Source organism: Lemur catta, chromosome 10, assembly GCF_020740605.2.
Source record: "Lemur catta isolate mLemCat1 chromosome 10, mLemCat1.pri, whole genome shotgun sequence".
Classification (NCBI taxonomy): Eukaryota; Metazoa; Chordata; class Mammalia; order Primates; family Lemuridae; genus Lemur; species Lemur catta.
This window is the reverse complement of record NC_059137.1, coordinates 64,305,576-64,330,318: the sequence shown is the minus strand read 5'-3', so window position 1 is coordinate 64,330,318 and position 24,743 is coordinate 64,305,576. Positions and strand designations below refer to the sequence as shown.

The 24,743-nt window shown below is 41.2% G+C and overlaps 1 protein-coding gene across 3 annotated transcripts in view; it reads left to right on the top strand.

The window, feature by feature from the left end:
- DOCK8 (dedicator of cytokinesis 8) overlaps window positions 1-24,743 on the top strand; it is a 199,796-nt gene that overhangs the window by 77,070 nt on the left and 97,983 nt on the right. For all 3 annotated transcript variants that reach the window (XM_045562393.1, XM_045562395.1, XM_045562394.1), the window contains 7 exons: window positions 3,857-3,923; window positions 5,899-6,048; window positions 10,043-10,123; window positions 11,277-11,436; window positions 13,384-13,520; window positions 15,502-15,595; window positions 16,340-16,502. In XM_045562393.1, the coding sequence (XP_045418349.1) occupies window positions 3,857-3,923; window positions 5,899-6,048; window positions 10,043-10,123; window positions 11,277-11,436; window positions 13,384-13,520; window positions 15,502-15,595; window positions 16,340-16,502 (852 nt within the window). The remainder of the gene's footprint in view (window positions 1-3,856; window positions 3,924-5,898; window positions 6,049-10,042; window positions 10,124-11,276; window positions 11,437-13,383; window positions 13,521-15,501; window positions 15,596-16,339; window positions 16,503-24,743) is intronic.

Genomic DNA, 24,743 nt, shown 5'->3' with positions numbered 1-24,743 from the left:
TTTTGAATTCTTACCTGTAAATGAAATTGTTAGACCAGATGGTCTTGAAGTTCCTACCTACTATAAACTTCTGTGATTCTAACGCATAGCCTCTCCCAAGTTCTTCTGCTCAGAACACAAGCCAGCATGGCTGCTCACACAGGCATGGGTGCTCTCTTGATGTAGCCCCCTGCCCTGGCCAATTCTATCAATGGGGGTATAAGGGCCTTTGTCTTATACACAGAAATGAGCAGCCTATAAAACAGCTCTGTATCAAGTAATGAGTACAGAAAAGCAAACTCTAACCCTTGTAAGCCAACCCGGAAGTGAGAGCTTCCTAACCCATCAGGTCAGCGGTAGGACTGAGTGGAAGTGACTGTTCCCCTCTTCATTGTTTGGGAAGTCTACGCTATTGTCTGAGGCCCGCAGCCACCCCCACAGGATGTACAATCAGGCTACTTTTAGATGCAGCAACTATGGCAATTGGGATGGGAGGATGCTTGCCACCAAGCCTTCTAGACTTTCTAATAAGTAAATGGCAGCTGTTCTTACAGGTGGGAAAACATGGCCCACTAAGATAGACATGTGTTATTTTTTAAAAATGGAGTCACTTGGATTTCTCTTAATGAAAATTGTCAGGGCCGGGCGCGGTGGCTCACGCCTGTAATCCTAGCACTCTGGGAGGCCGAGGCGGGTGGATCGCTCGAGGTCAGGAGTTCGAGACCAGCCTGAGTAAGACCCCGTCTCTACTAAAAATAGAAATAAATTATCTGGACAACTAAAAATATATACAGAAAAAAATTAGCCGGGCATGGTGGCGCATGCCTGTAGTCCCAGCTACTCGGGAGGCTGAGGCAGGAGGATCGCTTAAGCCCAGCAGTCTGAGGTTGCTGTGAGCTAGGCTGACGCCACGGCACTCACTCTAGCCCGGGCAACAAAGTGAGACTCTGTCTCCAAAAAAAAAAAAAAAGAAAGAAAATTGTCAAGTCCAGTTTCTAGTGATGTTTCCCCAACTGCCAAAGCAGAAATTAAGTAGAATAGATGTGTTTGCCCAGTGCACTTGGGCTGCTCAAGTGTCTTAAATAGTATCTGTACTAAAATATACCTACAACAGGAGATGGACCAATGAAATATCCCTAGATATAACTACTTTGAGTAAACTGGATAAAAGAAAGGAAACAAATTCTTATAGGTAATCCTAGAATGTGAAAGTATGAATAGTAAAAATTTAAGGATAATATTAATGGCAGATATTTTCTCATTGACATTGATATGCAGAATTCTATTTATAGTACTCTAGGTTTTAGCAGCTAGGGAATTTTTTTTAAGTTATGGAGATTTTTAACTGTCTCTATTGCTTTTGAGAAATAAAGCATCAAGGATACAGAAAGAACTAGACTGGGGCCAGTTCTCCACATGTTTATAGCAGTAAGAAAAAAACAGGATGACAACAAAGTATTTTTCTGTTTTGTATTTTAGGTGGGGAAATCTTTTAATTTAAGATTTAATGCCATCTTCTGCAAAGTAACCTCAGCTCTTAGGAGTCTTTTTGATGGTGAAACTTCAACATGCATAAAATTTACCTAGAGAGTTTGTTTTAAATGCAGATTTTGGGAGACCTCCAAAATCCTCTCCCTCAGAGTTTCTGGTTCAGTAGGTCTGGTTCGGTAATTGGTACCAAGAAACCTGCATGCTCACAAACCCTTCCTGTGCTTCCGAATGCTGGTTACTGGGGACTGCACTTGGAGAAACACTTGTAGAAAAAGCCCAGATCCTGTGATCAGAAACGGCTGAGCTCTAAATCTGACTGTGCTACTTTCTAACTTTGCAGCCTTTGACAAGTTCCTTAATCTCTCTCAACCTTGGTGTCCTCATGTATAAAATGAAGATAATACTACATTACACTGTTGTAAAGAGTAAAGAGGTTGACTTGTGTAAAACATTTATCACAGCATAATTATTAAATCTTTAATAAATGTCAATTCTCTTTTTCTTTCTGTGAACCACAGAGAACTTAACACTCAGTGCCTATCTAAGTATATCCCAGCAATATTCAGACCCCTTGTGTATAGGGAGCAACCTGGCACAGGTTGACCACACCAGGCAACAGCTGGTGAACCAAGGCACAGGGAATGCCCTAATTAATGTGCTATTACCTAGTAATAGGAAGAATCAACATGGAAATCCTCATCATTGGGTTTTTTGGTGGTAAAATGCACATAACATAAAATCTACCATCTTAACCATTTATAATGTGCATTTCAGTGGCATTAGGTACCTTCGCGTTGTGCTGCAACCATCACAGCCATCCATCTCCAGAAATAGTTTCTTCCCAAATGGAAACTCCATGCCCATTAAACACTAACTCCCATTCCCCCCACTTCCCAGCCCCTGTCAATCACAATCCTACTTTCTGTCTTTCTGAACTTGACTACTCTAGGTACCTCGTATAAGAGGAATCACAAAATATTTATCCTTTTGTGACTGACTTATTGCACTTAGCATGATGTCCTCAGCTTCATCCATGTTGCAGCGTATGTCAGAATGTCCTTCCTTTTTAAGGTTGAATGATATTATATGTACCTGTGTATGACACCTTTTGTTTATCCATTCAACTGTTGTGGACACCTGGGTTGCCTCCATCTTTTGGCTACTGTGAATAATGCCACTGCTCCATGTTGTTTTTAAAGTGCCTTACATGAGCCTTACAGTGAGCTGGGAAGATGGGAAGGGCAAGTGTCCTTGCCTCATTTTGCAGATACACAAATGGAACTGGGGGAGATAAGTAACCTGATTAGGGTCCCAGAATTGGCAGGTGGTAGGAGAGGAACAGGGCCCAGGTCTCTCTGACCCAGTGTCCCGTGAGTCTGCCATTATTCCAAACTGCCTCATTTGACCAACTAACCCTTTTGTCTGTGCTTATCCTCTGTCCAAATATTCTTCTAAAAAGTCCTCTTTTGAGACATAGCTGTCCAATGATAAGGCCATCCTCTCACGCGCATGCCTGGAGACAAAATGTGGCCTAAGCCACATGACTTCTGAAGTGATGGTGGACAAGGGCCTCTTTACTGATGCCCTTGGCAGGCAGTGTCCAAGGTCATGGGTTGTTAAGCCGAGAAACTTGGAAGGTGCTCATCTGCAGTCCCTGTGCACCTGTTGACATGTGCTGGGATTCTGCTTTACGCATGTGTTCTCATCAAGCCCACCATGTCAAGGGAAATTGGCAGTTAGGACCAATACAAGGGCTCTTTCCAGCTCTTGTAGGGTCCGGGCACCTCAGTGTTTATCTGCTATGCTGAATCCCCTCCCCTACCTCAACTCAGCAGCTCCTCGGTAATGGAGTTAGGAAGGGCCAGACATTCATCCAGGTCATAATCCAATCTTCCTCTGACCGTCCCACTGTAAAGCAATTGAACTTTTCTTTTGTTGCTATCTGAAGAGCCCGTTCCTTAGAATTAAATAATAGAGCTCCTATTCTACCAGTAAAATGTGAAATATGGACAATTCCATTACCTACAACAGAGACTCTATCCTCTGAAAACACAGCAGGTACAGTGGTAAGAAGTTGGATCAGTGTAAGGGTCCATACAGCCCACTCTGTCTTGCAGTGCTACCAACAAGCATTTTTTTGATACATCCCCAAAACATCCACCATGTTGTGGTAACATCCACCATAATTTCAAATGATCAAGAATCTTCCATTAACCCCCCATGTTTCTCCATTAATATCCCAGTGTAATTCTCATATGTGTGGAGTTTTCCAAATACTTCTGGAAACTATTTCCATTTTTAACCAGTTTATATATTCAGGCATTTTCAGAAAATTCAAAATTATCTAACTTAAAGCCATATAGATTTATCTCTCTTTCTCTGACAGGTTTGAGATTGAAATTGAGCCTCTGTTTGCCAGCATTGCCCTCTATGATGTTAAAGAAAGGAAAAAGGTAAGAAAGCAAAGAATACATCCCTGAAGCATGCAAACTGTTCATGATTCTTTGGGTTTATGGTTTTAAATCTCATTTCTATGCAGCAAGAGCACATCATATTTGAAAACAAATGACCTTTGATGGCTCCAGTTCTGTTCAGCCTCTGCAATTTTTCAAGCAATGATCTGGGAACATCATTTATGTACTTTGAGGAATCTTTGAGGGAAAGGCCTGCTGGAGATGGTGACCTGGTTGGGATAGGAGACAAATGAAATAGTCAGCACATGAGGTTATGTTAGAAACAAACCAGTTTAAATGCATGTTGAACAAGTTTGGATATGCATGTAACGTTTCCTGGGTTTGAGAGCTCTTTGCACTGTGAAATGGGCTCATCCCAAATGGAAGTCGTCTTGTGCAGTAAAAGTCTAAATTTGCCACAGGGTGAAGACATTACCAGATGTAATGTGCTTTTAATGGAAACAGTGACCCAAGACTTTTCCATGAGTGTTTTAATGTTTAGTCATTTTCTAACTCCTAGAGGACAGCAATAGCAAAACCAGAATAAGCCAGATACTTCTGCCCCTCTTTACCCATAACCATTCTATAGTTAAGAAAACATATATCTCTTGGATAAATATTAATAATCACTGAGATTTGTATTAGTTAGAGTAGGTTAACTGCTAAAACAAGTAGACCTCGAAATGCAGTGGCTTAAAGCAGTAGTTCTCAGACTTGAGCATGCATCAAATCCCCAGGAGGACTTGTTAAAACACAGATTGCTGGGCTCTACCCCGAGAGTTTCTGATTCCATAGGTCCAGGTAGAGCCTAAGAATTTGCATTTCTAACAGATTTCCAGGTGATGCTGAAGCTGCTGAAAACCACAGGCTTAAAGAACAAGAGGTTTCTCGTCTTGTTTCTTAACGATCCAGAGTTAGGGTGTCCCTCTGCCCGATTCAGTCATTCAGGAACCCAGGCTGGCAGTGGCTCCTCCATCTTCAATATGTGCTCTCCCCAAATCACTCTTGTCACTGCCACTGATGCCCAGAAAAAGGGAAAAGAGGGGTGGAAGAAGCCTAAAAGTTCGACACTTTGATTCAGCTCACAATCTGTTGGAGAGAATTTAGTCACTTGATCACCCCTCATTGCAAGGGAGGCTGGGAAATATAGTCTCTGCATGGGTAGCCACTTCTCGCTACAACTCTCTTAGAGATGAAAGGGAGAACCCAACCGTGCAGCAGCTCTTACATAACATCACACCAAGTGAGCCAAGGAGCACTATTCATGTCATGCTCTTGCTCAAAATCCTTGATGGACCCTCACTACCTGCAACGTTAAGAACAAACTCTTTAGCTTCCATGCCAGACTTTCACCGTGGCTCTCATATGCCTTCTTCCCCTCTACAGCCTATGCACAGTCAAGCTGGTCGACTGATAACTAAGCTCACTCCAGGCGTTCCAGCCTCTGAGATATTTGTCTGTGCTGTACTCTCTCCCTGACACACCTTCACCCTCTACCTCTGCCTGTCAGAATCTTTTTCTAAGGCCCATCGCTCTCCAACGCTTCTTCCATGAAAAGCTTTCCTCATCACCGCTTCTTTGTATGCCATTGGCAACTTGAATTTTGCTTTTACTGTAGTTAGTTACGTTTCCCTTTTCCCTCATTCTTGATTGGAAACTAATTGAGCACAGAGGCAACATCCTGTGCTTATGTAGTGAAGTACCTAGCACATCACTGATACTCAGGAAATACTGGTGGGCTAACAAACATTTTAATGTTTCAAGGAACATCTCTCAAATGGCTCCAGAATATCTAGAAATTGTGACAAAACATGTATCAGATTTTCCAGTAGCCACTCATCATAAACCATATGTATGACTACACTTATTCCTTCAGCAAAATTTCTTTGTGGCTTTTTCACTCTTTTTTTTAAACACATTTAGACTATGAATACAACAGATCTAACTTATTTTTCACTGTGCTGCTCATTTACAGATCTCAGAAAATTTTCACTGTGACCTGAACTCTGACCAGTTCAAAGGATTTCTGCGAGCTCACACGCCTTCGGTTGCCACATCGAGTCAGGCGAGATCTGCCATCTTCTCGGTCTCTTACCCATCCTCAGACATCTACCTAGTAATCAAGGTATTAACCACATTCTCGTTTGCACATCCCAATGTTTCCGTTGTTGCAATATTCCCTGCACATCTGGGGCAAAAGAGACGTCAGAACGTGTCTACATGTTCTCTGTGAGATTCACTTTGTTCCCTTCTCAACTTACCCCTTTCCCTTACAAACAAATTCTGTTTTAGATCCTAGAAAGACTATGGTTTTGGAGTCAGACAGTCCTAGGTTTGAATCCTGGCTTTACAACTTAGTAACTGTATGACTTTGGCAATGGACCTGACCTTTCTGAGACTTCATTTCCTCATCTGAAGAGTGGGGATTATTACAATGACCTTAGTGAGTAGTCGTGACTACAGAATCAAGCCTGGCACACCTCATGTACCTGTGTTAGTCCATTTTGTGTTGCTATAAAGGAATACCTGTGACTGGGTAGTTTATAAAGAAAAGATGTTTATTTGGCTCACAGTTGTGCAGACTACAAGAGGCACGGCGCCAGCATCTGCTTCTGGTGAGGGCTTCAGGGAGCTCCCAATCAAGGGGAACTGGTGTGCCACATGGTGAGAAAAGGAGCAGGAGAGAGAGGAGGGGGTGCCAGGCGCTTTTAAACAACCAGTTTTCATGTGAACTAATAGAGAAAACTCATTCATTATGCTGGGGAGGCCGCCACGCCATTCATGAGGGATCTGCCCCCATGACCCAGACACCTCCCACCAGCCCATACCTCCAACACTGGGGATCAGATTTCAACATGAGATTTGCAGGGGCAGAACATCCAAACCATGTCAGTACCCTCCCTCCTAACTGAGAAAAGTTCCCTCAGCTTCTGGCTTTTGGAGGCTACTGTGGACAAAGACACAAAATCTCTCCGGTAGAGTTTCCTAATGATGTTCACTTTTTCTAGAGACCCATAGTTAAATGTTTCCAAGTCCAGGCTCTTACAGTTTGGGCTGTGGTTTCCAAGTTTCACTCTCCCTTTTTATCATCATGTCACAGACTGAGTGTGTTAAATGAGAGTCGAAATCTGTCAGACAACAAGTAGGAGAAATTTTCGTTCTAGACTGTATTCTTTGCTGATATAAAAAACAAAAAAACCAACCAAGAAAACAAAAACCCAGAGTCTTTCTCTATACACCAAAATGACTGGTTATAAGTCAACAAACATTGGGTATTTTAGCCACCTTATAAGGCCAAATAATCAGTCTAATTGACTCTTGAAACTAAAATTGTAAAATGAGACAAAACAACAAATCTAGGTGTCTGATTTCATGTATACTTGGCTTTCTGTGTTTGGAACATTTTCGAGTTAGGACAGTGTTTTATGTCCATAATCTCAGTGATTCCCCCACGATCTCATGGTGACGGTAGCATATAGATTCCAAAACATTCAGGTAACTTGGAGGCTACTTAACAGGCAGCAGATGCCTTTCCATTCTAGCTTCCTTTGCATCATTTTACAAAGATTATGAGGGTTTACTACAGCTTGAGGGGAACTTATTTAAGCTTATGGAAAGTATAGTTAAAATTCTATTGCTAAAAAGACACATTTATGGTCATCAAACTTTAAGGTGCATTCTTTTCATTGCAATATTACTTAGACATACAGGAAAAATTAGCGTAAAGCCCACTATGACAGCCCTGTAGTTAAATTCAAAATTCTTTCTCAGCCTTGGAAACCAAGGAAACCAACACTAGTTCTGTAGAGCCAAATTTTATTTAAAACTGTACTTCTCAGTGGATGACTTTATTTTGACTAGTCCCTAGTAGTCTGCCAAATAACAGTGGTTACTAAGTGGTTACTATCACTTACCAAATATGTCCCAAAATTTTCAAATGTGTGAATGCATTCATTTGGCAATAACAAACATACTCTAAGTTTTCTGGATATTATGAAGAAATTTAAATCTACATAGCAAGACAGTCCCTGGTTTGCTTTCCATGTGTTTTGCTTTACTAGGGCTACTTCCTTTCTTGTGTTTATTCCCAGCCTGAACACCAGGATCTTAACTGTATTTCAGGCAGAGTCATCGAGTTCTGGTATTGCATAAAATATTGCTTTAGGGAGTCATTTCAGGCCTAAAGTTTTAATTCAAGATTTTGTGAAATAGATAAAAGTATTTGTTTCACAATTGAGGGATGGAGAGTAAGGCCTGGAGTGAATCTGAAGCACTTTAAAAATAACATGCCAGGCATTGAACCAGCCCTTCCTGAATAAAGCAGAAAGTAGCCTCTCTACGTTAAGAATTTCTGATAGGCACCTTTGCCCTACCTTCCATGGTGACGAAGACTCACACGCTTCATTTCATACCCTTTTACATAAATCATGAAGGTTCCAAACAATGGGTTCTCCTTTCAGCCTGCAGCTCCTCCTCATGAGGTACCTGGAGTGACCCTTGCCCAATGCAGCAAAGCGAGTAGAATCTGCTGGTCTGGTCGAATCTGGATTCTCCTGCTTCTATATTCGGGGGACCCCTATCCTGTATGTTCCATGCTGCACACTAGGGCATGAAGCCCTGGCATTCCATTCCTTGCTTCAGGGTCCTAACTAAAAAGTTCTTAGTCTTTGTTTAAAATTCATTTTAAAGACCACATTTTTAATCCATTGGCTTCATGGAAAAATTAGTTTCCTTCCAATTTGTTCTATAAGCTCCTGACTATGAGCTTCAGGAGAACAGGGACCGTATTTATTGGTTTTCAGAGGAATAGGGACCATGCTTATTGTGTGCGCTCAGGAAAATAGGGACCATGCTTATCACCACCGTATCTCCCCAGCTGCTACCACACAGAAGGTACTCAACAAAGATTTCTGGAATGAATGAGTGACTGATTGCTGATTAACAGGAATGCTGGTCAGTTTCTAGCTCAAGCGTTATGAGTCTATGTTTTCAACATTGTGCATCTCTCAGTGGGATCAGCCTTCTCTCCATGCAATGGCAATGGGGAGGGGTTTTTAACTTCTTTTGTGAGAAGTGAGACTTCCCGCTTGGACTCCTCCCTGAAACAGGTGTCCCCTGATCAGCCCCTTGCCATGCCGCTTCCTTTGAAATCCCATGAAACACCCCTCCGGAGGGTACTCTGGGTTAAAGACTTTGTCCCTCACTGATAACACCTATTAAGAGTATGTGCCTATTGGAATATGTTGACCCAGATTTCTTCTTCAAGGGCCATTTCAACTAATGACATAGGCTAATGGGACTAAATCTACTTGTTTTTCTCTTCAACATCTAAGTTAAATTGTCTTTTATCAGGGAGTTAGGAAATTTCCAATTTCTCCTTGCCTTGCTCCTAATCATGGCACCCAACCTGATGGCAAGTGGCCAGCCAGCTCCCTGCCTGGAGCAAGCTGGAAGGAGACACTTGACAGAGCAGCACCCACCCCTGTCACCAGCCGCTCGGCAAACTGAGACGCTGCACATCCCCGTGCTTTTGAGTTTCTTTCCAAGTCTGCTAAATCCAGAAAATTAGCCTAATAGGAAATACCATGGAGACAATTACAGATAATTTATTCTGTTCATTTATTCATTTTGTGGAAGGTTTTGGTCCCCAAGCTGACTTTTACAGAGACCATATCTCTTTTTTACATTGTAAGCAATAATAAAGAAAATGAGCTTTCCACTGCCTACACATGTCTCATGGGTTTTGTTTTATAAAATAACTTTTATTGCACTTTTTATTGTAGACATAATACATGTTTATTGTTTAAAAATAAAAAATACACTAAGCAATAGGAAGAAAATAAAAATCACACATAATCTCGCCGTACAAAGATAACTACTGTTGACATTTGCTGTGTACATTTGCTGTCTACTATCATCCTTTTAATATGCCTCTGTGATTTTTTTTTTACAAAGCTATATGGTACCCTTCATAGTAATTTTTTTAAAATAAAAAACATATATCACAATATCTTCCCATGTCATCAAATGTTGTATAAAGCATGATTTTGATTGTTGCATTGATTCCTTTACGTGGATGTAATTCGTGTTCTTTGTGTTTATGCTGTTTTTGCTGATAGATTGAAAAAGTCCTTCAGCAGGGCGAGATTGGAGACTGTGCAGAACCCTACATGGTTATCAAAGAAAGTGACGGTGGAAAGGTATATAATTTGAATATTGCCAAATGGTGACATCTTAGAAGGAGCAGGTATTTTCAGAAGTGTTTCACAAAATAGTTAATGGGATTTAGTCCATAATATGTCCCTATATGAGACACTAATACGTTGAATTTAAATGAAAGAAGAAAAAGAAACTGGTCAGTGATGATAACTTTTTAAAGAAATAAATTGTTGAACTCCCTAATGATGATACACACCAATGTATGATTACACAACTTGGTGACGGCAAAGCCACATCCTGTTGTCTTGGTTCTGAGGCTCTGATCCAGCTGATTGCAAAACTAAATAGTGCCAAAGCTCTCCTGGCCTTCCTCAACAGCATGGACCACTGCCCTTTCTGGTATGGATGATTGGGAATTGGTCATCGCTACCATACATCACAAAGTCATTAGCACAGCATAGATGTTGAGCTTATGAAAAGGACATCTTTTCTTAGCAGCAATTTGCAAAGCTTCCCAGTATGGTTTTTAAAACATGGCCTTTCTGGAATAAGACTTACCTAATCAGGATTCTACTACAGACTCGTAAATTTCAAGTAAGATTTGTTGAACTCAAGACTTTTTTAAAAATCTATCTTTTATTCCAAACTTAGAAAGAACACCTTGGAAGTGTTGTAAATCTCATAAGAAGTTGTTAGGAAACTTTTTAGAATTTTTTGGAGTTTTCCAAGGCAACTTTTGAAAAACAGATTCACTTGGGAGTTTGGTAGGTAACATACTAAATTTTGTGCTTTTTTCTTTTGTGAGACAGAGTCTCTGCTCTATCGCCCTGGCTAGAGTGCAGTGGTGTCATCATAGCTCTAAACTTTTTATTCCTAGATTCTTTGGTGCAAATCTAAGTCACATAGCTAGCCACCAAAAGAATCACTCAGAGATTAGCTGGTATAACAAGCCTTGGACATTTTTTTTTTAGCTGAATATGCAGTTTTTTCATTGAGTGTAGACTTTCGTTAAACTTCTCACTTTTTAATCTATTTCCAGCTAGACTTCTGGCCCGAGTTGAGTCATTTTTCTGCCTGTGCACTCTTTTTAATCAGTAAGGTTTGAATTTGGAGGAGAGCTGTCACATCCATGTCAGAGGCAGGGGACTCAGTGTTGATGCTTGTTACAGCTTGTTTCTTCCCATTTTCCTCTAGAGTAAAGAAAAGATTGAAAAACTCAAACTTCAAGCCGAATCCTTCTGCCAACGCTTGGGGAAATACCGGATGCCCTTTGCCTGGGCGCCCATAAGCTTAGCAAACTTCTTCAATGTCTCCACCCTCGACAGGGAGGTAATGGAAGTGGAGCCCGCAGTTGGTAAGAGTTTCATCTGCAGGGGGCAGGGGAAGGCTCCCAGCCTGCCAGCTCTGAGGTCAGCTGCTTCCTGGTGGGGGCTGGGGCTGCAGGAGCTTTGGGGAGTGGTGAGAAGGAAGGAGAGAAATAGAATGAAACACTATTATGACTGGACTACATATGCTTGCTGGGACAGTAATCTTCAAAAATTATCATGAGCATTTAGGGAGATTAAATATACTCTTATCGTAAGATTTTCTAGATGGTTTGACACTTTAAAAAGTTAATTTTGGGTAGCCACCCCCTCTGAAAAGGGAAATTTTAAAAATCACAAGAAAATGTAGTAACCATCTCTAGTGTGCTAAACAGAGACACCGTGGTTGGCTCCTAAACACAGGAAAGCCTTTGTGACCAAGGCTTCAGAAAAGCAACAGTCAGGTTTCTCAGCACAATGTCCAGTCTCTTAAAGTTTACTTTGCCCAGTGCAATGAAAAAGTGGGTGCCAAAAGAACATGTAGTTACTGTTTTAATTTATTTAGCATATTTCTTTTTCATCACCTCACCCTTGATCTGAATCATTAATTCCTAAACTGTTTGGGTATGGAAATTTTCAAGAGCATTGCAAAGTTTTCAAGTAGACCCACCCCCACCTATGGTGGCGTTTCTGTTTGCTCAAATGCTTTTGTATCAAGCAAATATTTAAGTCTCTGTTCACATTTCTTATGCATTCCTTAGCTCTGCCACTTCTGAAATGCTGCCTTTATCAGGGAAGTGGAAGAGAGGGTATTTTGTTATTGCTGCTGCTACTCTGGAGTTATTGTTGCATAATCACCAGTCAGAGCTCCTGGGTCATCTCTGAATTGTCAATAACAAACCTCACTGTGCTGCATCCTAGCCTTCACGCCACAATTGTTTTTAGTGCCCACTTCCATGCAGACCCAGATAGCCTTAATTGAAACAGGTATGTGTAGAGCCTAGAGGGTACCATAAGCTAGCTCACTCAGGGGTAGGCCTGCTGAGGCCTCAGAAATCTCTAGGTCAAGGATAACTTAACCTGACTACCGAGACTGATTCTTAAGAAGCAACTAGAAGATGCTGCATATTATATTGAGGCTGGATGGCATGTTTAGGTGGGTAGCAGTAGAAAGAAATCCCAGTTTGGCATCATGGTACAAATTAAGGTTAAAAGGATATTCAAAGACAGGAATTAGAACTACTAGAGTTCTAAGCAATTTGATTATTTACAACAGAACCCCTGAGTTTTGGAGTATAAAAGCAATAAGATCTCCACCTGAATCCCAAAAGGGGATAAGAAACAACTAAGCAGAGTATCAGGGTGCCAGCCCAAGTTAGGATGTGTTCTGGGATTCTAATTCCCATTAGATAGGTCAACCGAGGCAGAAACTCAGTTTTGCGGCCTGGCCCACACAATGAGAGCAGAGGAAAGCTGAGACTCAGAATGTACACGGGCTGACCCTAGAATGTTTGGGTCACAATCCCAAATGCCTTCAGGGGCATTTGAGTACATGCCTCTCCCAGTGGAATGCAAATATAAAAATAAAACAAAAGAAAACACTGCGCTGACTAAATAAAGCTTATCAGGAGACCCTGTTCTGGCTGCAGCTCTGGACTCTTGCTGAGTGGCATCTGGTCTACCCTAATTTCCACATGGGGATGGCCGTGTTCAATGTCCTTGTTCAGCAACTTTAAATATATCTTATATATGGTAAAGTTTTTTTTTTTTTATTTCAGCTCATCATGGGGGTACATACGTTCAAGTTATATACAATGTCCATGTCCTGCCCATCCCCCCGAGTCAGAGCCTCAAGCGTGTCCATTCACCAGACAGTTCGCCTGGCACTCACCATGTAGTCATACCTCCATCCCCTCCCCCCACCCCGGTAAAGTTAATAACTGCTGTGTATTCAAACAGAAAGGCATACTTTAGAGTAATAGTTGATTTCTTTAAAGGGAGAAGCTCAGTGGGTGAACGGAAGACTTTGGCCCAATCTAGAAGACTTTCTGAAAGAGCCCTCTCCTTGGAGGAAAATGGGGTTGGATCCAACTTCAGAACCACCACCATGACCATTAACACCTTTTTCAAGCAGGTATCTCTTCACAGTGTAGTGTGTCAGGATTTGTCCCCATATTGGCATGCGCCCTGGAGCCCACAGGAGGAGTATAGGTAGTTAAAGTCACTGTCTTAGTCTATTTTTTGTTGCTTGTAACAGAATACCTGAAACTGAGTAATTTATAAAGAAAAGGAATTTATTTCTACAGTTCTGGAGGCTGAGAAGCCCAAAATCCAGGAGCTGCATCTGGTGAGGGCCTTCTTGCTGGTGGTGACAGTTTGTAGAGTCCCAAGGTGGAGCAGGGTATCACATGGCAGGGGGGCTGAGTGTGCCAGCTCAGGTCTCTCTTCCTCTTCTTATAAAGCCACCAGTTCCCCTCCCATGGCAACCTATTAATCCATTAACTCACTAATCCATCAATCTGTGAATGTATTAATCCATTCATGAGGGCAGAACCCTGACGACCCAATCACCTCTTAAAGGTTGCATCTCTCAACATGGCCACCTTGGGGACCAAGCCTCAACATGAGTTTTGGAGAGGACATTCAAACTATAGCATTCACCAAGCCTCACTTTCATTATCTGCAAAACAGGGATGATGGTACTGACTTCATGTGGCTGGTGGGAGGGTCAGTGACATGAGGACTATAGAGCTCTTCTCAGAGTGCCTAGAATACATAAATTCTCAGTGAATGTTAGCTGTTTAAATTGAGAGGAGGATACAAACTATCCTGTTTGCATTATCTTGGTCAATTCATTTATTAGGCTGTGTGTCAGGGTTTCCTGGCCTGGCTGTTGTCCTTCTCACCTCTGTTCCATGTGTAAGTTTCCAGGGCTGCCTACTTGTCATAGAGCATGACCATGCCAGATGGTGCTCTCTGTTAGCTCAGCAAACATCAAGACTATTTTAAACATAAAAAACTTCCCAGAGTCATCAAATGCATAGAGACAGAAAGTAGAATGATGGTTGTCTGGGTCTAGGGGAAGAGGGGATGGGGAGTTGTAGTTTAAAGGGTATAAAGTTTCAGATTATTTTTGCAAGATGAAGGAGTTCTGGAGATTGGTTGCACAACTTTGTGAATGTACTTAATACTACTGAACTGTATACTTAAAAATGGTTAAGATGGTAGAAATGGTTAAGATGGTAGAAATGGTTAAGGTGGTAAATTTAATGATGCGTATTTTACCATAATTTAAAAAAAAAAACAAAAAACTTCAGACTTGGTTTGACTCTCTTGGAAAGGTTTCCATAGCTCAAATAGTCTTCATGGGTTATTGAAAGGGATTATGTTAAACTGAAATGTAGAAGGTATGCTGAGGGGCCTGTGTACCATGCCACATAATGGAAATTGAAAGGGTCTGAAAGGGTTTCTATTTGGGAAACACCCTTCCCGATTTTATTACCTTGGGGGCCAAGGTACTTGTCTTAACTAAGTGTGAATTTTCTCATTGGAAATAAGACGTATGTACCTACCTCCCTTACTGGGTTGCTGTGAGGATTGGAGATCATGCATGTGTGGCCCTGAGCAGAACTCCTGTCCCATGGTGGGCACATGGAGGGTGCCATTTATGCTTTAAGCTTCTTGTTCAAGACAAGTATGAAGGAAATGAGATAGGAAAGATGTTTTCTCCACATTTGAATCTTTGCAGAAGAAAGTAAACGTATTCTGTATTGTTACAGGAAGTAAAACTAGCATTACGGGGGGAAGTGATAGGGGGAGAAGCTTTTGGCCTAGATTTCTAATGGTCAAATCAGCTTCCTTAGAATGCGATAGAAGCCCCGTTCCCAGAAGGACCCATGAGAGTCTGAGTCACGGTGAGTTAGGAGTGATTGGGAAGGAATAGTTCACAAGAGGTTGAGCTATTAGTAAATGACTTCAGAGTTGCCTATAATGCTAATTTCTATGAAAGACTTGTGAGAATAAAACTTAAAGGTAAAAATCTTCCCAGAAATCATTGGTCCCTAACCCAGGAATCAATGATGCATCTACACTAACCCTGACTTTTCTCTTGGCAGGAGGGAGATCGCCTCAGCGATGAAGACTTATTCAAGTTTTTAGCTGACTACAAAAGATCATCTTCCTTACAGAGACGAGTCAAGTCAATTCCAGGTGTGAATGGCTTGTCTTTGTCCTCCTTAGCTGTACCAGTACCATTTGTGATTAGATGCATTGTTTGTCTGATGCTAGAATTTATAAAATCATTTACCAAGTGAAATCATTTATAAAATCATTTACCAAGAATCTGAATTGGTGTACATGTTTGCCAAATCTATTAATGTTTTCTATTTTTCTTAAACAATCAATCCTATAAATATATACCTTATGCTTTAGATCTGGTTTCTCAGATAATCAGATAATTGTTTGAACAGAGGAGCCCCTTTTGTCAACAAAATATTGTATGGAACCTGTAGTATTAAAAAAAAAAAGTAAATGTGAGATGCTTTGGTAGAAAGTAAAAGTATGTCCTCAGCTCAAAGTGCCTGCAGTACTTCTGCAGCCCTCTTGGGTACAAGGGAACCCAGTTCAAAAACTACCAATTTTTATTGCTAGCAATGCAGGGAAGTTACTGACCTACGCACTATTATAGTATGGTAGTTCTGGAAAGAACTTTAAAAATCCTCTAATCCATTTCTACTTATTTTATAATTTCTCACTTCATTTATTTTATAAAAACTAAATCTCAAAAGTTATCACAATGCACTTTTTCTCCTACTAAAGGAAATTAGCTCCAAAACGTTTACGCTATCACAATTTATCCTATTTTCATAAAAGGAATACCATACAACGATCGTTGTTGATTCCCTCATGACATGACAATTTCTTTGCTAAAACAGGCCTATTTTCTCTCTTTAGTCTCACTCAAGCTGGAGATTTCTTCAGCTCCTGAGACAGTCAATTGTTGTCTGACTCCTGAGATGTTGCCCGTGAGACCCTTTCCTGAAAACCGGACACGTCCACACAAAGAGATTTTGGAATTTCCAATACGAGAAGTATATGTCCCTCATACCGTGTACAGGTGAGAAACACAGCTCTTGGAAAACTTTTGAACTCATATTCTAAGTTTCATTTAGGTAATGCTTTCATCAATCCTTCAACCTATCTTCCTACTTGCTAAGTTTTGGGGCAAATGAGATGTGCTATTTATGTAACTATAGATGATTGCTAGATCTCTTTGAAAAGATGGTTTATCTACTTCTCTTCAACAGGAAAGTGTCACTGCAGACATAACTGTAATTTAGGATTATAGTGGACATATTCTTTCCAGAAATTAAAAAGATCCTCCAAGTCATTACGTTGGTTTTCCTCTGTGCAGAAGGACATATTGGAGAAAGAACAATGGAACTGAAACGTTCTAGTTGTTGGAAAGACAGGTTGTCAGCTCAAGACCAGCGCTGTCCAGTAGAATTTACAGCAGTGACAGAAAAGTTCTGTAAGTGGGCTGTCAGTACAGCAGCCACTAGCCACAGGTGGCTCTTCAGCATTTGAAATGTGGCTAGTGCAATAAAGGAACTGAAATTTTAATTCTCTTTAATTTTAATTAATTTTAATTTAAATTCAATGAGCTCCATGTGGCTGGTGACTACCATATTGGAGTGCACAGCACTAGACACTGAAGGCCTAACAGGCTGGGCTGCCTCGGTTTCTGAGTTGCACGTGGTGCCACCTGACTTGTCCCATGGGGTCTGGGAGAGAGTGCTTGTCAACATACAGCTGCCTAAGGCGTTACTGCTCATGCACTTTATTTTTTGTTTTGAGAAGATTTCTTCTAATGCAGAAAAGAATGCTATACATAGCACACATCTTTTCCTCACATTCGGAACGGCACTGCTGTTTTTATATTTTTTATATAGAAGAAATGAAGTCATAGTAATTAAGTTGAAGTCTTCTTTATCCCCAGCTTCTAGTCACAGACTTCACTCCTACCTTTTGTCCTAAACATTGTCATTATCATGAACTTATGTGTGTTCTTCCGTTTTCTCTGGTTTTGCACACTTATCTGTGAACACTGGATGGTATTATTTTTATATTCATTTAAAATTTACATAAATGACTTCAGTCTCTGTGTTATACTGCACTTTGCTTTTTTCACTCAACAGTTTGATTTTTTTTCTTCTTTTTTTTGTTGGTTTGGGTATGACTATGGGCTCATGAATTTTATTGATTCAATGTGTTACATTCAGTTACAGTCATTATTCTTTTGAGTTATTCAAATTTTCACAAATATAACCAATGGGAACTTATTAACAGCTTATTTGAGAAATATCAATACTGATTTATATAGAGCTATGTTATTCCTTTTAACTACTGTATGGTATTCCTTTGTGCGAAAAAGCCATATTTTATTTATCCATTTTCTTATTGATACACATTTATGGGTTTCTTTTCCAATTTTTGGCTCTTACAAACACTGCACAGTAAGTATTTTTGTCTTTGTCTCTCTGAGCACATATGTGAAAGTTTCCCTGAGGAATATGCCCAAAAGTGAAGTTTCTGGGTCACAAGCAATATATTAATACATTTTCAGTCTTAGTCATACTGTCATTTTTTCCCAAACATCTATCGGTTTGCAATCCTGCCAGCAGTGTTAAGAGTTCCCATCTCCCCAGTTCCTCACCCACACTTTCCAGCATGGCGTGTGTGGGACTGAAATGCAAAGAACTTCAGAGCTCACCTGATCCTGATCCAAGCCCCCCCCACCTTCACATTTCTAGGTGTACAACATTGAGACCAGGAAAGGATAAGTAGTGATTCATTGAGGCCAAACCTTGCAGTGAGAAACACAAACTACCATTCGCTCTTCCTTTCAGCATTGGTGAGGTGCACACACATTTCCCCCATTTAACCCTTCTGGAAGCAACTCTTCATTTGCAATCCTCATTCCTTAAATACAAACTCAGCCTGCAAGTCTCCCTCCCAGATTAGCATTCCTATGATGCAGTAGTTTCAATTCCTTTCTTTAGAAGACAATGAAGGAGGTTTGGTTATGGATGCTGTGTTTGAATCTTTTTAGAAACCTTATCTTATAACTGGAAAAAAATATATATCTGTGGCATTGGGATAAACTTGCACCAAATGAATCCTGTAGTTATTCAACTTCCTCTCAGCATTTAATCACCCATGGCAGGCATTTACAACTCTCTCCACTCCTTGCTGCAAACATTATCCCTTAATTACATCACAGCAGGACTTGGAATGAATTAGTGCACTGAATGATTCAGAAACGTGGGAGGGCAGAGGAGGACAAGTCTGAACAGATTACTGTGGACCCAACTTGGCATCATGAGAAACAGACCCACAAGCACAGAGCGAATATTCTTTAGCTGGACTGGACACCATAGAAATGCCAAGGCCACCCCGTTAGAAACCAGGTCTTTACTCTTGGGAATGATAGCAGATACTTCCCTCCAGTTTGGTTGTAGCACCTTCTCCTGGCTCCAGGCTGCCATATTTTATAGTGTGTTTAAGGAAAGAGAGAGAATGAACATGGTTCAGAATCTCATTGCATGAAAACTTCAGGGAATTTAAGAAGCATCTTGTCTAAATTTCTCATGCTGTTGTTAAAGTTTTAATGTTTCTTCTCTAGTCTTCACGTGCTTTATAACAGTTTGGATTAGGTTACTCCTGGCAGTAACCCAGCCCTTTCCTACACCTCCGCTCCCATTCACAAAATAGAAATGGAAAGAATCAAGTCAGGTCTGACCCCAGTTAAAATTGATAAGTCTACCAAGTTTGCCTTGGGTGGCCTCACCTTCTCATTTCTGTAATCTTCAAATGTTTTTTTTGTTGTTGTTGTTGTTGTTTTGCCATCTCCCCATAGCTCAAAACACCTGTGACATCATGGCTTTTCTATCCTCTCCCTCCCCCCAAAAAGTCTCTTTTCAAAGATCTGTAAATTCATTCACTGTGGATCAATAACAGGTGATACCTAAGTCTCTCTCCCAAGAGTGTGGGACAGGTAGGGACAGCATTTCCTGTTTCTTTTAGAAAAGGTTTCCTTTGAGTTAAAGAATTCTGGCGATCATTCCTGAGTTTGATTTGTGGGGTAACTTGCACTATTGACATTGCTATTTCCATGCCAATAATCCTGGTCATAGCTGTATCCCTTTAAGGAAATCAAATAAATGAAAATTAAAGATTTATAGAGCAGATAAATTCAGACAATTATTTGTTTTATGGAAGATTCACGCGCCTCATGGGTTTAAGATATAGCTTGACTTGTAAAAAGTGGATCTACCTGGAACTTGTGGAAAATACAACTATTGGGCCAATCAATCAATGCCTACACTGAAGAATTTCGAATTAGTGTACCTTTAACATAAACTGCAGCCTTCCCTTGGGTGGAGGGGACTATTACCTGGTCCTAATGGAAGATGTTGTGTGACCCTGGGTGTGAAGGGCGACAAGAGTCAAGTATTACAGAATTCTTATGTTGGTGATTCAATTTAACACCATGTAAGTAGAACTCAAGTTACCTTTTCTTCTCGGAAAGGAGCATCTGCCACAGGGACTCAAGAAAAGTTGGCTTGGGAGAGACGGACATTGCCTTGCAGCCCTCAGCCCCACCGTCCTCCCACCTCTTCAGGTGCCTCCTGTCTTTGTTCTGGCCCTTCAGGTGTCCTCAGTCGGGGTCACCACATGGCACTACAAGGGGCACCATTCAAGTTGCATTCTATGTCCGTGCTGCCCCCTGGTGCCTGGACCGAATTCCAGTTGCTTTAAGGAGAAGATCTAGGTGAGTTACAGCAGAACTGCACAGAATTGCACAGGACTCTGGAAGTGCCCCGTGCATCAGCGAGGGTTGCACATTCGTAAAACAAACACTTGCTCTGACGGAAGAGAACAACTTCCAGAGCCAGAAAGGCTAATCCCAGCGATGACTGGGGTCTCCCAAACCAGGGGCTGGGCCCTCTGCAGTGCCGTGTCCAGCCTCCGAGAGATAGAGCTAGACTACTGTCCCATGCTCCAGAGCCAGGCAGGAGGCTCTCAGAAATCATAAGGAGAAGGACAGCAATTCTGAAAGTGGAGCAGAACAGCTAGAAAAATTAGCTTGATAAAAAAGATTACCCAAATCTGAGTTTGGCATTCTTTTGTCTGTGCCCAGATTAAGAAAATACTAGTTGTTCGCCTAGAAACACGTGTGAGCCGATTCCTGCCTTATTTTCCATGGGGCCCAACAGCTGGGCACAGAGACACCAGCTGCGTTCTGGCGGGGGCAGGATGGAAACAGCAGGGGCTGAGGCCAAGGCCCAGCGAGGCCTTCAGGGGCATCCTGTCCTGCGGCTGCCGCGGGCTCTGTGCAGAGATCACAGGCACTGAGTTTGTAATGAGCTTGTTAAGCTCCTTGCCGTCCCTTTAACGGGTGATTACATTAAAGAAAGCCACATAAAGTACGTTTTCATCTCTCATCCAAGCCCCCCGAGAGCCTCTGAGGTCTTGTTTATCCAATTATCAGACTTGCTGTGGAGGACTGTGCTTGCTGAGAACAAGCCTATCAGTTGGAACATGATTTCTTTGATGGATAATTAGCTGTTTTCAGGCCTCCTCCTCTTGAGCTGGATGTTCGCAGACCAGTAGTCTCATCTGGGCCGACAGGGAGGTGCTCCCGTGCCACAGGGGAGCCTTAGGGAAGATGGCCGGGCTTATGTCCCGCAGGGGGAGGGAATGGCACAGGATAGACGCAGGAGCTCTTGGAGGAATGTCTGGGAGTTATGAGCTAGTGAATGAATTTCTAAGGAAAGGAATAAACCAGAAATGACTCTGAATGCAGAGGTTACAAAGGAGTCAGGGCATGGGAATTAGCCTTGAAAGAGATTTAATTTTGTCCAAGGAAATGGAATCCCAGTTTAAGCCCAGTTAGCTCTATGTCCAGAGTGGATCTTGTCAGTGCTGGAGGGAGGGTGGTTGTGCCTCAGAGTAAGTGTTCAGCCCCACCCACACCCTCCCGTTCACGAGGTCCTGGGTACGAGGTGAGACGGATTTGGCAGAGAGCAAATAGTGGTCTACAGGAATCCACAGCCCAGCAGGAAACCCTGCCATGGTGAAGACCATGGCTGTTTTGGCATATGCTATATATACTCCAGCGTCGCTGCTAATTAGTGATTGGTGTTATAGTTTATGACAGGTTTGGCCCTTGTCTCTTTAAATCACCATCAAAATAATGCCTTACTGAAGTCACTGTCAAAAGAATAGCTTCTGTTTCTGTAACTGTTTGAATTTATTTTCAAATAGGTAGCCTATTCTAATGGGTTCAAAATTTTAAAGGTACAAAAGTGCTTAGAGTAAAAATTCTCTCTACCACTTCTCACTTCCAGCCATCCAGTTTCCCTCTTTGGAAACAGCGTGTGTGTGTGTGTGTGTGTGTGTGTGTGTGTGTGTGTGTGTGTGTGTGTGTGTGTGTGTAGAGTGGATTTTATTCTTTCATTTATTCTACAAGTATTATTGAGTGCCAACAATACACCAGGCCCTGTTCTAGACACTGGAGAAATAATAGTGAACAAAACAGATTACAATCGTGTACATTTCACACTTCAGTCCTATTTTTGACAGTTGGAGACAGCCATTTTTCCGTTTCTTATGTGTCCTTTCTGAGATGGACTATGTATATACAAGCCAGTGCAACCATGCATTTTTCCTATCGTAATACAAATGTAGCCTAATCTTCACACTGTTCTGCTCCTTGATTTCTTCACTGAACTATATTGTGAATACCACTTCTACATGATTACATAGAACTGCCCCTTGTTTTTTTATAGTTGCACTCAATCTCATTATATGTACATATCATAATTTATTTAATATATACTGATGGGAATTTAAGACAGTTCTGATATTTTGCTATTACAAATGATGTTACAATGAAATATAAATATAGCACTTCACACGTGTGCAAGCCTATTTATTGGTTAAATTCCTGCTTTTGACCCTTTAAAGGAATGTTTAAAGAACTCTGCCCTAAATATAAGACAATCTGGAATCCCAATCTGTGGCTTTTAATAGGTTTAGCAAGCAGTTGCCTTTGGAACAAAACCTTTTATAAACAAACCATTTACTTAGGAAGGGCAGCAGCAGCCCAGGCAAAATCTGGTCCGTGGAATTAGCCAAGGAATGGAGACAAAAGCAAAGTGAATTCCTGATGCTAGGTCCCAGTAATTTATTACTTGGTCCCAGTAATAAATCAGGAGCACAGTCCCCACATTCCTGTTGCCTTGCTCCAAAACTCTGCAATCCTTGTTTTCATAAGAATGAAAAAAATTCAGGAGGAAACCAATTACCTAATGTTACTTAGCAACAGTTGCAAAGGTTTTGCAACGTTATTGTTCCAGTACAACATTCAGCCACTAGAGGGCACAATTTGCTCACTTTCTAGATTCCCATTACAAAACAGGTGGTTATGATTTATTAAAATAAAACACACATTGTGGTTTTTGCCCTTGAAGCACAAAACCAAGAACAACTGAAAAGTATGCCAGTGTACCAAGAAATTCCTGTTATCGTTTTTTGCAAAGGATTTTATTCTAACCTATCAGCTTCTGCCTTCTTTTGTTAGTAAACTATGACCTTAGACATCTGGCACTGGGGGAGAAGATGTATTTATTGGGGAGGGGGACCAAGAAATGCATCCCATGTTGCAGAGAGACAGAGCAGAAACTTATCCTTTGGGGGGAGTTGTTTATATATTTACACATTCACCATCCTGCCTTATACAAAAGAGTGTGGAATTCATGAGTGAGGCAGTTATGAAATACTAATAAAGAGGTGTTCTGTACATTCATGTCACTCATTCCACAATTCACAACTTCTTATCAGTCTCTTTATTTTATACTCATTCTATTTGAGTCCACCATGCTTTGGTGTTACTGTCCTAACTGAAAATCCCGTGGTCAGTTTAAAGGTGGCGAATGTCATTTTTTCCATCAATCCTTTACCTGGGATTCAGCAGGCAGGCTCGTGAGGCATCCTGTGTTTACATGAGTTGCGGGTGAAGGTTGGTGGAGGCAGAAGAAATGAGAAGTGGTGATGAAATTGAGGCAAATCTGGGCTTGCATTTGATTGTGATGATGAGTAGTTTCTCTAGCTTGGAAGAAACACCTAAAATTTAAAAAGCTTTCTTTCTCTGATTTCTGTACTTTCGTTAGTTTTTTAAATTCCCATTTTAAAATCAGTCTTTTGAAGAGGCTTGTTCTCTTCTGATGTGATAACCTTCAGGGAATTGTTCCCTCTTATTTCTTTTGCTATTTAAGGGAGGGATCCTCTCTACTTTTTAGCTTTTTTATCCTTAGTTCTGCCTTTCCCGTGTACCTTTCAGATGCCCCCAAAAGTCAGCATTCATTCCCTCTTGCCATGGTCTGGCCTTCTCTACAGCAGAGGCATTTTAACAGCTCTCCATAATGGGTGTCCTGTGGTTTCAAGCCTCAGACTGGCTGCCCGGGCTCTTCTTAGCAGAAAGCAGCCTGCCCTGAGGCAAAGTATTAGATTCTGTGTTGCGGTTTTCCAAGGGGAAAAAGTGGGTGTTGGCGGGGGGGAGGGGGGGATGCCTCCGAACCCCACTGCACAGAGTAAAACAGAACTATGAGTAGTCCAAAGCACTGAGTTTTGATAGTGTAATAAGGTAATTTTTTAAAACCATGGCTAATTAGTCAGATTTCATGTATCTTTTTTAATTAAAAAATAAATTTCCTCTACCCACTGGCCTAAACACCAGTCCTGCCTCCTTTGTTTCATATTATTTGTTTGACAACTTTCAAGATGTAAACTGAGATCCATGCAACTGTTTGTGAAATAAAAATATTATGGCTTCATGAAAATAAAATTGGAGGAACTCAATGACTCACTTCAATGATTTCTAAGGGGTTTCCTCGCCCAGGCTAATGATTACAGACTTAGCAATAAGAAAATCTCAAAGCCCATTTCTCATCTTTCCCAAGAGTTACAGCTTTTAACACTAAGCTGCTGGTTCCTTTGTCACTCCACTTATTTGCTAGGGGTGACATGGCCCAGCTTTCTCTCCCATCAAAGACTAGTTCAGCAGCTTTTCTGAAATTCCCTCATCTCACGGAGAGGAGCAGACCACTTTCTTCATCCTATTAATAGATTTACATTTCTGTTCTCTCTAAGTGCCCATTAATGTTCTCAAAGGTGACATGCACAAATATATTCTATGTTGTCTGTCTGAATTTTGGGGGAGAGGGCAGAAAACACACTGAGAAACCTAGAATTCTGACTAATTCTCTTTGGCTCAGGCTTGGATGAACTTACC